Below are 17521 nucleotides of genomic sequence, written 5' to 3'. Positions count from 1 at the left end.
AATTCTGCCATCTCAGGAAATGAGTAAAGCTTCCACCCAGTAATATTGTTGCTGTTAGGGCCATCGAGTTGACTACAACTCAAAATAATGGATCTAAACTTTGCCCTAATCTCTGTTATCCTTAACCATCTTTGATATACGTGAGCCTACTGTTACACTCACAACGTCAATCTAACTTGTTAAGGGTCTTCTTCTCTTTTGCTAACCCTTCACTTTTCCAAACATGATATCCTTCTCCAAGGACTGGCCTCTCCTAACAACATACCCAAAATATGTGAGATGAAGCTTCAACATCCTTGCCTCTAAGGCATACCCTGGGTGCACTTTCTCTAAGATGTATTTGTTTGTCCTTTTAGCAGCCAATGGGATATTCAGTACTTTTCACCAACACTACAATTTAAAGGTTGTATTCTTCTCCTGTCGTCTTTATGCATTATTGTTGCTGACTGCCTTCGAGTCAAGCATGACTCATAGTGACCCTATGAACAAAAGGCCTGAAGCTTTTCTATAACAACTGATATTTATCAACGTTCAGAGAGTTTCCGGAGGCATGTTGTTTAGGAAATGGATCCAAACTTTATTTCAGATGCATAACAAATACTTAAAAATATGATGGCTTGAATCAGGTACCTCTTAAGTCTTTAAAGTCATTACTCCAAGTCAGTTCTGATTCACAATGTACCTTACGTACAATAGAACAAAACACTGCCAGATCTTATACCATCTTCTCAATCTCTGTGGTGCTTTGAATTCACTGTTTAGCCACTGTATCAGTTCATCACATTGATGATGATCTTTTTTCTTGACCCTTTATCAAGCAGAATGTTCTTCTCTAATGATTGGCCTCTCTTTATAATATGCTCAAAGTATTTACTGTCAAGTTCTGACGTTGCTGAAAGTAATAGAGAAATATGGTTACTTTTTATCATTCTCCTTCGAGAGGTACTGATTCTGAGACAGAAACGGATAAGCACAAGCACAATTATCAGGAGCATTCAGGTTGCACTTATTCTTAGGTATATTGTGTGTTCTTTTGGCAGCTGACACCACAATTCAATGGCATCAATTCTTATTCACTGACCAACTTTCACATACACACGAGGTGACTAAAAGCATTATGGCTTGGGTTATGGGGACGTTAGTCCTCAAAGTAACACCTTTGCTTTTAGCACTTTGAAAGAGGTCCTTTGTACAGATCTGCCCAAGTGTAGTATGTCATTTGATTTGATAACTGCTACTCCCATAGGTGCCGCTTGTAGGCTCAAGAAAAGTAAAATTCTTAACAATTACAATCTTTTTTCCACTTAGCATGATGTTTCATATAGTTCTAGTTGAGAGGGTTTCTGTTTTCTTTATGTTGAACTGCAGTGCATTCTTCATTTTCTCTAATACAGTACAAGTCTTCTCTGCACAAATTGTGTAACTCAAATTGGGAATTCCAAAGCATAAAAAGAATATGTAGGTAAGATCTAGAAATTGGTGGAGATGACAGGGTACTTCTGTGTGCCTTCCTTCAATGGTCTTGATTTCATAGACATATTAACTTAGTTCTCTAACCTCTCCACAAACCCTTCATTGAACTGAGTACTTATTAAAAGATTAATTAATGTCTCTGCAAATGAATCACAACATTCTGTTGAAGGGTAATTTAGTCAGTTGCTTCAAAGAGCACAGCCTGAAAAAGCAAAGACTGACTAAGACGTAAAGAAATGACCGAATGAATTTAAGAGTTGATGCTTTGACAGTGCTTACTAAAAATACTGTTGGAAAATTTCCAGTTTCTATGCGTTCACCAGCTCTCATGAGATCCTGGCACACTGTTGAAGTTAACGTTTTGATTGGGCACACAGCATGTTCAATGATGGTTACTCACCTCGTACACGAAATGGAGAAGAAATTTTTGGACACAGAGCAGATGACACCTCCTTCTGTTTTGTAGTGTATTCTGGTGTCATTTTCTGTGAATGTGGTCAGGTAGAGTTGTTTTTGTTGTTGGGTTTTCTGTTTGTTTGTTTTCTCCCCCCCTCCTTTTTCTCCCCCTTTGTCTCTTTTGGTGGGGTGGGGGTGGGCTAAAGCCATAGGAAGAAAAATGTGATGTATGTGTCCAGTATGTACTATTTTGTTTTTGTTTTGCAAGAAGAGTTGAACTATTTTTGATAACAAGAGTAAATGGTGGAAAATGCTTCTTAAAAAAAAAAAAAAGATTAATTAATGTCTCTGAATGATTACAGACAGCTTATATCTGCAGAAGCCTTATGAGACTGAGAGAGCTGAAAAACAATTACTGGGTACTGTAGAGGTTTGACAAAACTTTGTGGGTTATGCACACTCATGTTTATTGCTGCATTACTCAAAATAGTGAAGTGATGAAAGCAGCCCAAATGCTTGTCAAAAATGAATGGATAATAACCCTGTAGTATATTCACACAATGGACTATTATGCAGCACTGAAAAACAATGAACTTGTAAATTATTACACATGGGGAGAGTCTGTAAGACATGACGATGAGTGAAATACTTTAGTCAAAAAAGGACAAATACAGCATAAGAATAGGATTGACATGGGGGTTGGGGGAGGACAGGAAGTGAGATCTTAGATAATGAACATGTACTGGAACAGGTGAAGGAAAGGACTATCTGAAAGGAATATATGATTAAGCATTTTATTTATATATATATAAATTAATTAACAATTTGGAACAAGAAGAGTATTACAAAGGGAACTGGGGGAGGAGTCTGGGAGATGGGGCAAGGAAAATGTGCACCAAGGAATGAATGAAAACCCAACCATTTTGTAAACTTTCCTTAAGATCACAATTAAAAACAAACCACACAAAAACCCTCACACAGAAAATCCCCAAAACTTTGTGGTTTAAAACAACAATTTGCTGTTTCTCAAAATACTGTAGGTTGACTGGACTTAGCTAGACTGCTATTTTGCTCCACATGGTAGAAGCTGAGATCACATATTTATCTAAGGGCTTGGCTGACCTAGAACATTCAAAATGGGCCATCATCCTCGTGGGCTCCTCTTCACATGGCCTCTCATCATCTGATCGGCTAAAAACCCTGCCCAAGTTCTTGACCCACAGATTGAAATAATAACTTGTTTTAAGTCACTGAATTTTGGGGTGACTTTGTTATGTTACAAAAAACCTTGCCTCTCTTCTCCCCTTCCAGTTTCCTTCCTACTACTTCCTCTTGGGAACTGTGTCTTAATATATCTCCTCCAGTGTCGTGTTTGCTGAAAATTCAGCTTTTAATTAAAGCTACCTTAACTGTTAAATTAACAGATTGTAGGAAAATATAGTGAAAAGAATTTCTTATCTTTTTAAAATGTTCATAACAGGGTCTACTGACATAAGTGGAAAAATGGCATCACTACTACTATACAGTTTAGGGTGACAAGGAGTATGTGAAGATTTTCTGTAGTATTTGTAGATATACTTACCAAACCACTCTGCAGTCTTTCTATAGTTTTCTTGTGTTCATCTACAGTTTTCTGTAATGCTTCCACAGTAAGATGAACACTGTTTAAAGTGTTGCCAATGGAAGCTACACTCTGAACAGAAATAGGGACAAAGGTCAGAATTTTTTTTTTAAATTTTTAAAAATTTGTTAATAGATTCATTGAGATTTAAATGATATTTAAGAAATTTCATATAATGAAAACCTATAACTTGGTAACCGTAGCATATTTACACTCCTGTGAAATCACTATACAATCAACAAATAAAAATCTCAACTCAACAACTCAACTTGTTGCCACTGATTTGGAACCAACTCATAGCTGACCCTCCAGTGGGTTTTCAGAGGCTGTAAATCACACAAGAGATTGTCCATCTTTTTCCCAAGGAACAGCCACTGGGTTTAAACTGCCTGCCTTTGGGTTAGCAGTGCAACTCCTTAACACAGTAAGCCACCAGAGATCCTTAGTAAACGTCTATCACTCCTAAAAGTTTCCTCATGCTCTTTCCCATTTCTAGGCAATAAGTAATCTACTATCATTATATAGCATTTTGTATTATGGAAAATTTTGTATAAACATAACTTAAAACTCAAACTCATTGCTACTGAGTGGAAAATAACTCATAGCTGACACTCCAGTGGGTTTTAAGAGGCTGTAAATCAAACAGGAGGCACCTGTTCACCTTTTTCTCCATGAGCCACTGGTGGACTTGAACTGTCAGAAAAGCTCCAGCTTGATTATTTGCATCCCAACTGTCTCTTCACTAGGCCATTAGAATGTACTTTTCTATGCAGGTGACTGATGGTAAAGAGCTATGCTGCTAACCCAGAGGCATGCAGTTCTAAATTTATCAGTTGTTCCACAGAGAAAGATGGGCAATTGCTTCTGAAAATTTGCTGGAGGATCAGCTATGAGTTGATTCTGACTTGATCACACAACAATTATTCTAAGATTCATTCATGTTAATTAGCAAGTTGCTGATTAGCATTCCAGTGAATATCAGAGTTGATGGACAACCTTAATAGGCTGATTTCAGTATCTGAGTAGTATAAACAGAGCTGCTAAGAACATTCATGTGCACGTCTTTATGTGAACATATTCTTTCACTTCTCTTCATCCCATGCCTTCTCATCATGACAATGTTAATTTTTTAGAAACCTGCCAAACTGTGTTCCAGAATGGTTGTATCATTTTACGTTCCAATCAGCAGTGTATGAGACATAGTTCCAGCTGTTCTATACCCTCATCAATAGTAACATGACAGTTTTTAAAATTTTAGTCATTCTAGTAAGACTGTAGTGGTATATCACTGTGGTTTTGATTTATAGTAAACATTGACCTAATGAGGCCAAGTTTTTAAATTATTTTAAATGCTTTCCAACTATGAATTACAGGTAGCTTATACTGCCAATCTATCTACTGATCTAGATATATGACAAGCAAATTTTACAATTTAAAGGACTTTTTCTAGAGGAAAGAAATACCTCTTTTCCTAAAGAAGACATGAATTTCTATAGCTTGGACCCACAGAAGGTTCTCCCATAGAATATTTTCCCACAGAATGCCTTTATCTATTAAGACATCCAGAACTAACATTGAGGATTGTTGTTGTATCAGGAGCAAAAGATTATTTTTGAGCAAAAATGGGTGTAGTAGGAACCATTTTTTTTTTTTGCACTGGGGAACCTAGCATTGGAAAGAGAAAGTTAATAAAAAAAAATCTGTCAGTGTTTGTTCTTTTTGGAAACTACAGAGTTAGAAATGGCCAATATTTGCTTACATTAGGCTTAAGGTGCCCAAGTGGTTTGGGAACTTGGAGATATGATTCAGAGTTTGTCTTTTTAAAAAGACTTGTACTCAGGGAATATCCAAAAGAATGCTACTCTTTAGTGGGTTTTAGCATTTCAGTTGTACAATTTTATAGTGTCACATTGATATTTCTAAGGAAGGTCATTTTTACTATACTAACATCTAAGAATCCAGAAGAACAAATGATGACATTTTTAAAAATGGGGAAAAAATTGAGTGAGATACCAGAAACCAGGTGTTTGGGATGGTCTACTACCTCAAAACTGAGTCATTTGTAATAAAAGCAGTGCCTGGCCTTAGAAATAGAGAGATTTGCAAAGAGATAGCACACTGTGTAAAAATCTCTAAGCTGGGATGCTATCTATGTAAGTACTGTTGTTACAAAAGCCAGAGGCATTCAAAGACACCTACTGTTAAGAGAATCCTCATGAGTTGGATGCATGAACCCAGCAGGGTGCAAAAAGATAGTAAGCTACTGTTGAAGGGTTGTTTTTTTAAAAAAAGAAGCAGCTGACAAAGCCATGTGAACTCTGGAATGAAACTCCGAAACTAGTACTCCCATTAACCACAAGTATGCTTGGCACATGCTAGAAAAAGCCCCACAGGTATTTACTAAATTAATGAATGCAAGAATAAACAAATTTCTTTTTAATGCAACTCTGTGTCTGCACTAAAAGCTACCATTTTCCCACTTGGCCTCTGGGAACAATGGCAAGAACAAATCAGTCTCATTAAAGGTGTTTCTACTTTTTTGTGTGTGTGTGTGTGACCTTACGTAAGTTCAACATCAGTTTTCAAATTAGTATACACACATTTACACATGAAATACCTGGCTCAATGCCAGGCTCGTAACAGAGACTAAGGTGCTAGCTCTCTGGCATAATGGTTACAGCAAGGGGACATCCTAATTCTTTAGAAGGCACCAGGCTTGGGCCTTCAAAGGGTTTTGAGATTACTCTGACCAATTCAGGGAGTTCTGGTCGCCAGGTAGGTAGAGCTGCACTGTCTACCCAAAGGCACTGGTTCAAATTCACCAGCTACTCTTTAAGAGAATAATGGGCCATTTCCTTTCCTGCAATTTACTACCTTTGCAAATCCCTGGAGGATCAGCCATAGGTCAGTTCTGACTCAATGGCACACAACATTACCAATTCAGATTCTAGGAAAATGAGAGCCCTGTGTTACTGTTGTTATGTGGTGGAGTCAGAACTCCCCCACAGCTGACCCTCCATCACATGGGAGGTCACCCACTTGGCCATCAAGTGCCCTGGAAAACTATTGATATATTAACAATTTCAGAGATGCCAACTGGATAAGGATGAGGGATCTCACAAAGTCACTGTCCCTAGCAGTGGCCACTGAAAATAATCAGACAACTTAGTGTCCCAGGCAAAAGCTTTAGCACCACCTTCCCAATGTTGTGCGCTCTTGAGTCAGAACTGACCCAGAGCTGACCCTTCCCAATGAGTTTCATCTGTCTGTCCATGGACTTCTCTGAAACAAAAGAGGAAGGAATAACTAGCAGGGTGAGTCCAGAGTCTGCCGCAGAAATGCGTGGGGAGCCCCACTTGTCAGGGTGCATGCACCTGGGCAAGGGCAACATCCTGGGCTTCTCAGGGTGCAGTCTGCCGGGCAATGCAGCTTTGTTAGCGAAGAGGTGCCACCAGCCCTGGGTGATCGGGTTGTCTGTGGGGAAAGGCTTGTGGATGCAGATCCCGTTGAGGCCCGACTGGTCTGCCAGCTTCTGCACCAGCGTCACATCTCTTCAGCTGACTTACAGTGGATGCTCTTCTCACGCACAGCCCCATTAAGGTATTCTGCCACCACTCTAGGAACGTTGCACCGCTTCATGTACATGTAGATGATGATCCCTGCGCTCCACTGGGCGAAGTCGGTAACTTCCCGTTCTATGAACTCCCCTGGCGCCATGGGATGAGGGCACATTGTGACTAAGGCTAAAGCTGAGACACTGAAGTTTCTGCACGCAGCAACCCAGGCCGTTGTGGAGGGCACTGGTCAGGAAGCAGCTAGAAGTGCCAGGCGCGGTCATGGCTACAGCTCGGTTGCCACACAGCAGGGTGACATGGGGGTGTGTGTGTTTCTATTTTTTTTAAACTTTCTAAGCAGATGACCAAAACTAGCAAACAAACTATGGAAACTGAGCACAGATAGTTGGTGTGGCTATCAAAGAGCAAATTTTGTTTTTGCTTTCCTTGTACTCTTGATTTCTTTGTAGTATACAATTCTAAGCTTATACTGCTTAGAATAAAATAAAGCATCACATGCTGACTTTTAAGTCAAATGTTCCTAATTTGATACTTCCACGCTTGAGATTCTCTTGCTCCCAAGTGCTTTCTTCCAATTACTGCCGAAGATCCTCCTGTTCCCATTAGGTACCTCCTCCTTCCATTCTAAGGGAGATCTGATGGCCTTGAGGATAATGAGTTGTACTTACAACCCAAAGGCAAGTAGTTCGAAACCACCAGTTGCTCTGAGGGAAAAAGACGGGCAATTTCCTCTTGTATAATTTATTGTCTCTGGAAACTGGAGAGTCAGCTGTAAATTGACAGCAAGGAGTTTCAGTTTTGTTTTTCTTCCTTTCTAGTGAGCCTTAGTGGTTAAAGGGCTAAACCAGTGATCAAAAAGTGTTAAACTGGTGACCAGAAAGTAGTCCCAACTCCACCAGCTGCTACATGGCAGAAAGATCTAATAGTCAGCTTCTGTAAAGGTTGTTATTGTTGCCATTAAGTGCCAACGAGTGGACTATGACTTAGCAATCCTCTGAACAACAGCTCTAAACCTTGCCTCTTCCTGTGCCATCCTCACTGTATCTGATATGCTCGAGCCCACTGTTACAGTCACTGTGTCAATCCATCTTGTTGAAGGTCTTCCCCTCTTTCTGTGACCCTCTACTCTTCCCAGCATGATTGATGTCTTTTTCCAAGGACTGGCCCTTCCTAACAACATGGCCAAAGTATGTGAGATGAAGTTTTACCTTCCTTTCCTCTCAAGAGCATACCTGTTACACTTCTTCCAGTACTGAAAACACTGTGGGGCAGTTCTGTTCTGACCTATAGGGTCATTATGAGTTAGATTCTACTCAGTAGCAGTGGGTTGTTTTGCTTTGGTTCTCCTTTTCTACTCCTATCCATTCTCCCAACTAGTTTTAAGGAGTAGTGCTCCTCTAGTTTGGTCCCTGCCTCTTGTCCTAGCCTTGAATCTGAGAGATTAAATAAACAGAAATTCTGAACTATTGTTTGCTAGGTCCTAGCAACTAGGGTATATAAGTAGGTGCAAATTTGAGGATATACATGTCTAAGGTCACAAAATTATTTTCCAAGTAATTTTAACAATTTACACTGCTGCCGGAAATGTTTCAAAGTTTCTTATCATTTCCTGAATTTTTAATTTTTCACATTTCCCCAGATAATTATTTTTTTCTAGGAAGGAAATTATGAAAAATAACAGTTTAAGAAGAAACCTAAAGTTCAATTAGTCTGTTTTCTGGGAAACATTATGAATGATGACTTGAAAAGAACTTGATGAAAAGCAAACATACCACATGTTAACATAAGACTCAAAATAGTATAATTCAGGTACTCACAAAATCAATAAAAAGGTGTAGACCTATATTACCTGTTGCTAAAATAATCTGTTGGGAATTAAAGTCCCAACTAACAAGTCCTGAACAAAGCTATTCTGTAATCTTTAGAAATACTAATAAATTCTACGTATTACTGCTTCTTTCAACAACTGATTTCAAATGTCAAGCTTTCAAAGGAAAATTTTAAGATACAGCAGTAAGTTAATCTCAACGCGTACTTACCTTCTGAAGTCCCTCTACAGTGGCAGGCAGGCTAATTAAGTCAGAAGCTGACTTCACATTGGCTTTGAGGTGGTTTATCGCAGATGTCAATAGAGTAATCTGAAAGGAAAAGAGTTACAAACAGTGGAACTAGAATTTGTACAGTGCATACTTCCTTCACAAACTCTATAGTTGATGATATCAAGGAACCTTGGGTTTTATGGCTTTCTGTGAACCAGATGTTATATCCTGTCAGCTCAGAAGAGAGGAACTATATGGCACTTTGGACAGACCTGAGATCTGGAAGGCAACAATAATACTCTTTCTTTCCTTGCTCAATTTAAACACTGGTACCAGAGAGAGAAGGGTAAGTATTATTCTTTTCCCTAGCCCTGGCAGCAAAAAGATCCAAAAATCTTAAATTACCCAAAAGATGCAGTGATTACAATGCAATCCTTCAACCACTGGACAGGAAGGAAGCTAATGATCAAAACCACTAAAAGATTTCATTTTGGTAACAAATAACACCTCAGTTATTTACTGAACTTTTGTTCCTGCCCAAGTGGGAACATATGTTATAAAGTAAAAGCCCATCATCACAAAATACAGTCTACAAGAGCTGTATCTTGACAACCTGAACAGTACTTTGAACTACTTGGGGATTTAGTTTTGGTTTAACAATGTGATTAATATTTCAAACTCAATAGCTCAACCAAAGCACTATTTTGTACCCTGAAGGGTCTCAATAAATACCATTGACTCACTGACTGATGCAATAAATGTATTAAAATAGGAACTGAATCAAAATAAAATGTGGTTTCTCTTCTGCTATTTAGGGGTAGAATTATAAATAGCTAGACTTGTAGTACTGAAAAATGGGGGAATATGTAGACTGTATATGCTTAGCATGTGGATGGAGAAACTAGATATAGCTGAAAAATAAAACAGAAAAATCCTTAAAAAACCCTCCCTCTTCTATACTTCAAAATACATGAAATGCATGATAATACAATATAGCAATGTGACTGAACAGAAATAATATAGTTCTCCTGGTTCTTTCATTTCTAATTTCCCTTGAATGAAGACTAGAAGGAACTTGTGTAATATCCAATTCCAAGCTGCAGAGGTCATCTTCTAACAAGGCTGGAAACACAACTATAAGTATTCTTGAAAAATTCTTAGTTATCATACACTGTCCTGTCCCAAATACTAGGATGAAGACACAGAATCTACCCACAGCATGGATATGTTTTGTTTTAATTACCATATATATTTTGAGTGGCTTCATAGACCTGAGTAACCACCAAAGTTTGACACTTGCTACAAAGCAAGCACTGTGGTCAGTGCCAAACACAAGAACAAACAAAACCAAAACCAAACAATAAAATATAACTGAATTAGCTTTGACTAAACAAACCTTCATTTGAACTGTTTTTGAGGCTGTAAATCTTTATAGGGGGAGCCTGCTTACTGAGTGTTTGGTGGGGAGGCTAGAGCATTCAAACCCGACCTTTTGGATAGCAACCCAATGTATTATGCACTATGGTGTAAGGACATAAAGTAGAACCTAAGGCTCTCTTTGGGGAAGAATCAATCTCTTCCAGTTAGCTGGTCAGGTGGCTGTCCTCCACATTTCTTGGCACAACTTTGTGAGCACATGCAGGGCAGCATCTGTTTGTAGAAATATGTCAGTTGGTATGATGTCAACTCCTGGAGCCTTGTTATTTTGCCAATTCTTTCAGAGCAACTTGAATTTCTTCCTTCATCACCACAGGCTCTTGCTCATACATATGTTGGTTCATGAAATTCTTCTGTGTCAGCCAATTTCTTCTGGTACAGTAACTCTGTACACTCCTTTCATCTTCTTTTAATGCTTCTTGGATCATTTAACAATCTGCCAAAAACATCCTTAAGTTATTGCTACTTGTGGCTTGAATTTGTTTTTCAATTCCTTCAGCTTAAGAAATACTGAGTTCAGCTCTTTAGATTTTCTGACTCCAGCTCTTTGCACATTTCATTATAATACCTTGCTTTGTCATCCTGAGCTGCCCTTTGAAATTTTCTGTTCAGCTCTTTAATGTCTTTTTTCCCTTTAGCTTTGGCTTCTAGGCATTCAAATATTCAGAATCTCATCTGACATCCAGGTTGGTCTTTTCTTCCTCTTCTGCCTTTGTTATGATCTTCTGCATTCTTCATGGACGATATTCTTGATATCCTCCACAGCCCATCTGGTCTTCGCTCATTGATGTTCAAGGCCTCAAACCTGTTCCTGAGGTCTTCTGAAATTCTAGTGGGATAGACTTAAGGTCAAATTTTGGTTCCTGTGAATTATATTTTCTCCACCTTCAGCCTAAACTTGCATATGAATAGTCTGGAGGAGGCTGATACTAGGGATATTATAGCTAATATTAGAGGGATCTTGGCAGAAAGCAGAGTACCAGATGAATGCCTATCTATGTGTCATTGACTATGCAAAGGCTTTTGACTGTGTGGATCAAAACAGACTATGGCTGACTCTGAGAAGAATGGGAATCCCAGAACATGTGATTGTGCTTATGTGAAACCTATACTTGAAACAAGAGGCAGTTGTCAGAACAGAGCAAGGAGACACTGCATGGTTCAAAATCAGAAAGAGTGTCCACCAGGGATGTATTCTGGCTCCACACCTTTTCAATCTGTATCTGTACTCTTGGGCTGTATGAGGAGGAATGTGTCATCAGAGGGAATTTCTCAACAACCTGCATTATGCGGATGACACAACCCTGCCTGCTGAAACCGAGGAGGACCTGAAGCGCTTGCTGCAGAAGGTCAAGGACTACAGCTTTCAATATGGATTGAAGTTCAACATCAAGAAAACAAAGATTTTTACCACTGGGCCAATTGGCAGCATCAATAAGGATGAAGAAACTGAGTCTATTGACAGCTTTAGTTTGCCTTGCTCCACAATCCACACTCTTGGTATGAGCAGCCAGGAAACCAAGAAACGAATTGCATTGAGAAAGTCAGCTCAGCTGTCAGGGACCTCTCCAGAGGGCTGAAGAGCAACAATGTGAGGCTAGAGACTAAGGTGTGCCTGATCCAGGCCATTGTCTTCACAATTATGTGCTATGTGTCAGAGAGCTGGACAATAACTAGGAATGATAGAAGGAGAACTGATGCCTTTGAGTTGTGGTGCTGGAGAAGAGTGTTGAATATACCGTGGACTGCTAGAAAAAAAAACAGTTTTGTCCTGGAGAGGGTGTAACGGGCTGCTCCTTGGAGGCAAGGATATTGAAGCTTCGTCTAACGTACTTTGTGCATGTTGCAAGGAGGGACCAGTCCTTAGAGAGGACATCATGTTTGGGAGGGTGGAGAGCCAGTGCAAAAGAGGAAGACCCTTGATGAGATGGATTGATTCAGTGTACATGATGTTATGAGGGGGCTATTCCTTGGATAAACACATAACACTAGGAAAGGTAGAAAGAAGTTCAGTGAAAGAGAGGATAACCCTCAACTAGGTGGATTGACACAGTAACCAACAACGAACTAAAACATATTGGAGATTGTGGGGATGGTGCAGGACAGAGCAAGGCTTTGATCTGTTGTTCACTGGGTCACTGTTAGTCCTAGTTGATTCTGTGGCACATAACAACAACAATGTGCTTAATAAGCCCTAACTTGTCAATGGTGATATTTATATGTTATTATGGAAGACAACTTTCTAGAAGAAAAATATTACATAGTAAGAAGTATTAGGAAGAAAATGAAAATAAGCTAACTTGATAAGAGTTACTGAGTAGCAATTTTGGATCAGTTAGTTTGAAGAAGTCTAAAAGGAAATGACATTTAAACTGAGATCTAATTGATAAGGAATTAACTGTATAAAGTCTAACTGAAGTACATTTTAGTGCAGAAGAAAATGCCAGAGCAAAAACCTCAATGCAGGAAAGAATTTGGCATATTTGAAAAACAGAAAGTCAGTGTGATACACAGAGACCAGGAGGAGAGGAAGGGGAAACTACAAACAAACAAACAAAAAAAAAAAAAAGGAAGAGAGCAAGCCAGTGAAGAGGGTGTTGTTGTTCTGTGCCATCAAGTCACCTGGGATTAGTGACCCTATGTACAACAGCTCTGAACCCTGCTCTATCCTGTGCTAACCTTACTGTCTCTAACACTTCTACCTCCATTCCCCTAGTCACTGGATCAGTCCATCTCATTGAGGGTCTTCCTCTCTTGCGCTGTCTTTCCACCCTCCCAAGTATGATTACCCTCTCCAAGGACAGGCCCTTTTTTTGCAACATGCCCAAAGTACGTCAGATGGACATTCAGAATCCTGGCCTCTAAAGGGCAGCCCGGTTTCACCCTCTTCAGGATGAAATCTGTTTGTTCTCCTAACAGTCCAAGGTATATACAATATAGTCTCCTCCAGTACCACAGCTCAAAGACATAATTTCTCCTTTCATCCCTAGTCATTGTCCAGTTTTCAGATGCACAGCACGTAGAAGATCATGGCCTGAATCAGGCGCACCTTAGTCTCCCAATGGATATAGTTGTTCTTTAGTACTCTGGAAAGGTCCCTTATAGCAGACTTTCCCAATGCAATTTGTCTTTTAATTTCCTGGTTGTTGGTGCCAAGAGTCTTGATTGTTGCCAAGCAAACTGAAGCTGTTAACAATCTCAATCTCTTCACCATTTATCATGATGCTGCCAATCAGCCCAGTGGTGATAATATGGCTAGAGATATATTTGAAGACTACTACCATGGACAGTCTATGGAAGCACGGAGGTCAATGAGAAGGTTACTTTTCAGGAAAGAGATTGTGATGGTTTAGACATGGTGATAGAAAATGTAGGTTTAAAATAGAGATAATATGATTTTTCTGAGGAAGTGGATGCAAGAGGTGAAGGACAGACAGAAATTAAGGAAACTCCGAGATATCTAACTTTAAGGAGTTTTCAATCAAGTTCAAAGAACTAAACTGGAAAAAAAAATATTGAATAGGATATGGAATAAAGTAGGGGGGGGAAGGATACAAGTACAAGCTAAGACAGACAGACTAAATTTAGGTAGGATTCAAATGAGATTCTAGGGTAGAAGGGTGAAATAAAAAAGTGGGTGAGAAATCTCAGCCCAAAGGTATATTCTCAGCAAACTATCAACCTCTAAAGTGCAGCAATTATATCATTCATTCAGGCCTTTAAAGTTTTCATGAGTAATAATATCAGGTTTGGAAAGTACATTAAAAAAAAACAAAAAACGCATCTGGATGCATTGTTCAGGAGTGTAAATGGGTGAAAGTTTGATTACCAAGCAGGAAGTGTCAACATTTGAAATGTTTATATCTTCTAAATTAGTAATTTTACTCCTAGAACTGTATCCTAAAGATTACTTATGTAATCTTCATGTGCATAAAGATGTATGTGCAAGAATATTTATTGTTTATTTGTCAGAGAAAAACACTAGAAACAACCTAGATGTTCATCATTAGGGGTGTAGATACAGTGAGTAAACAAAGCAAGTGGTAGTACACCTATTAAATGACCCTATTTATTTACACATACACCTACTCCTATAAATTAATCTATACTGAAAATTATTATAAATTTTTAAGTGGACAGAAAACAACTGGAAAGAGGCAGACCAGAATGCACTGACAGTGAGCACTTATGGGGATTAGAGAAAATAAGCATTGAGAGTGAGTGTATCTGTGTATATCAGAGGCAGGAGGTAGGAGAAAAGAGAGAGGAAGAAAGAGATGGATGTGGGGGACACATGGAAAGAGGGAGTTGAAACAAATGTTCAAAAAAGTGAACTGATGGGGTAGGTGGGTAAGGAGGAAAATGTGCAACAATGAATGAATGAAAATCCAACTTTTCTATAAACTTTTGTTAACATCATATATCAAATATATATGTTATATATAGAAAATGTTCATAGTAGCACTTTAAGTATTTTATTGTTTAAATTTTATACAGTGAGAATCTCTCTCTTACATTTTCATTCCCTCTCACTGCCGTTGGAAGCAGCTCATAGCAGATGGTCCAGTGGGTTTTTGGAAGTTGTGAAATCATGCAGGAGGAGATAATATTTCTCCCATGGAGATGTTGGTGGATTTGAACTAGCAGAGAGGCTCTGCCTTTCGGTTAGCAACACAACTCCCTAGGCAACACATTCAAGTACTGTGGAATTTTTCAAAAGACAAAAGATGAGAAAGAAATAACCAGTTAAGAAAAAGCTATCTTTTAACTTTAGGAAGGGTCTGATGGGTTTTCTTAAACGGCCCTTTCTTCCATATTCTCCACCAGGCATTCTAAGACTACCTTAACATGCTCAATTATAAAGTACTAGAAAATGATGAGGAAGTGCCACCAGGATGCTGCTTAGAAGCAAGGAAGTAAAATTTCATCTCACATACTTTAAGCATGATTTCAGGAGGTGCTACTTCTTGAAAAAAAAAAAATACATGCAGAAGGCCAGTGAAAAAGACAAAGACCCTCAATGAGATCAGCTAATACAGTGAATGCAGCAATGGTTGAGCATGACAGAGATCAAGATGAAGGCAAATCACAGGGCAAGATTTTGATCTTCTGTTTATGGGTCACTATGAGTCACAGAGGACTTGACAATATCTAGTAAGACCACAGGAACGGACCAAGGATCCTTAGTGGTGCAATGAGTTAAGCATTGTGCTAATTAAAAGCTCAGCAGCTTGCACCTATCCGTTGAGAAAGATAAGGCAAATGGTTCTGTAAAATTCCCAGCCTCAGAAATCTCATGGGGTAATTCTACTCTGTCCTCTCGGGTCAGAATCAACTCAAATGTCCTATTAAGTGGTTACCTGTTGCCTACCTGCCTACCTGAGCTAATAACAAACTCTTTTCTTTATGAAAACTATACTCTCAGGTACCACAATGTCCTGAGGCTATTGCAGAACTCACTGCTAATCAGACATATCTCAAAAATGGCTAACAGCACCAATAAGAAGCTGTCATTTTGCTCAAACCAGAAGAGAAGCTAAGTTAATGCAACCAGGACTAGATGAGATACTTACTATTCCTTACTCCTTCTTCCAATGCCCCACTTTAAGCCTAGGTGATCAGCTCCCTCAGTGGAAAATAGTATACTCTGGAGAGTTGACCATTAACTGTCCAATTACCAAATATCACTTAGGCCATCTTACTTGCTTATAAAATCTGGATCAACAGTGGTCACTATCACAGAGCTATATTTTCACAGATTGAAAAGTCAGATTTTATCTGTCAGTATTCTTCTCTTCGGTAGTGTATTGCCAAAATATATGGAAAACTAGTACAAGAACTGGAATGGAGTGACAAGGGGCATCCTCTCACTATTGGTCACTGCTCTAGCTTCTAACTGACAAATTCTAAAATATCACATAAAGATTAGGACATTGCAGACTTATCTCTAAAGGCCACTTTTCAATTCAAAGATTCTAAACAGTTGAATTAAACAGACACCAATAAGGAAAGAAAAAAAAAAATCCTAATTCTAGCCAAAAGATGAGTCATGACTTTTGAGGATATGACTTTTCATTAGCAAAATTAAAAATAGCTACTACAGACCAATTGCTTATGACATCATTTTGTATTATAAAGTCTGAAACAGTGCTTTTTGCTTTGAGGTTGAAATGAAGTGCTCTTTAAACAGAAAGGAAAAAGTTGTTAAAACAATCATCAATGACAAATAACTGAGACTTAGAGGGTACCTGGCATCACATCATGTCAACATGTATCTAGGCATTAAAAGCCCACTGAATCATATAGGGAATACATAGATGGGAGGTAGAATGGAAAACCGGACAGAGCCTAGACTCCGAAGACTTGAATATTTCAACATTAGCACTGCTACAGTGTTAGTAGTGACTGTGGGCAAATCACCTAACTTCTTTCAGTCCAAGTTTTCTTATCTGTAAAATGGATATGCCATCTCTTACTTCACTCAATTCATTACTGTACAGCTGGAACTGATTAATAGTTGACCCTTCAGTGAGCTTGAAGAGGCTGTAAATCTCATCAGAGGAGACTGCCTGCCATCTTCCTCCTGTGGAGCAGCTGGTGGGTTCAAACCATTTGCCTTTGGGTTGAGAGCACAATTCTCTAACTACTAGGCCACCAGAGCTCACTTTTCACAGAGTTATAAAAATGACTAAGGGAAATTACATAAAGAATCTAACTGTACCTTATACAGAGAAGTAATTTAATGAACAGCAGGTTACATCTTCAAAGCTACCACAAACATGATTCTTATCAATATATGTAAGGCTCAGAGTTCAATGTTCAACCTTCTAGTATAATTATATGTATGCAAAAATAACTATCATATATTGTATTTTCAAGTAAGACAGAAATACAACAAGTACCATAGGTCACTCAAGCTCCTTCTTGATATGGCTCTCACTGACTTATCATCTCTAGCTCCTTTCCAAATTGTAGCTATA

The 17521-nt window shown here is 38.8% G+C and overlaps 1 protein-coding gene and 1 pseudogene across 1 annotated transcript in view; both read right to left on the bottom strand.

Moving 5' to 3' along the window:
- Positions 1–17521, bottom strand: part of EFCAB14 (EF-hand calcium binding domain 14) — a 51207-nt gene that overhangs the window by 20913 nt on the left and 12773 nt on the right. Inside the window, 2 exon segments of the mRNA XM_006899012.1 lie at positions 3452–3562; positions 9105–9203. Coding sequence (XP_006899074.1) covers positions 3452–3562; positions 9105–9203 — 210 coding nt within the window.
- Positions 6624–7328, bottom strand: LOC102854773 (annotated as a pseudogene).

This window comes from Elephantulus edwardii, unplaced genomic scaffold (assembly GCF_000299155.1).
Source record: "Elephantulus edwardii isolate Elephantulus edwardi_28Jun2011 unplaced genomic scaffold, EleEdw1.0 scaffold00243, whole genome shotgun sequence".
Taxonomy (NCBI): Eukaryota; Metazoa; Chordata; class Mammalia; order Macroscelidea; family Macroscelididae; genus Elephantulus; species Elephantulus edwardii.
This window is presented reverse-complemented; position numbering and strand designations above follow the sequence as displayed.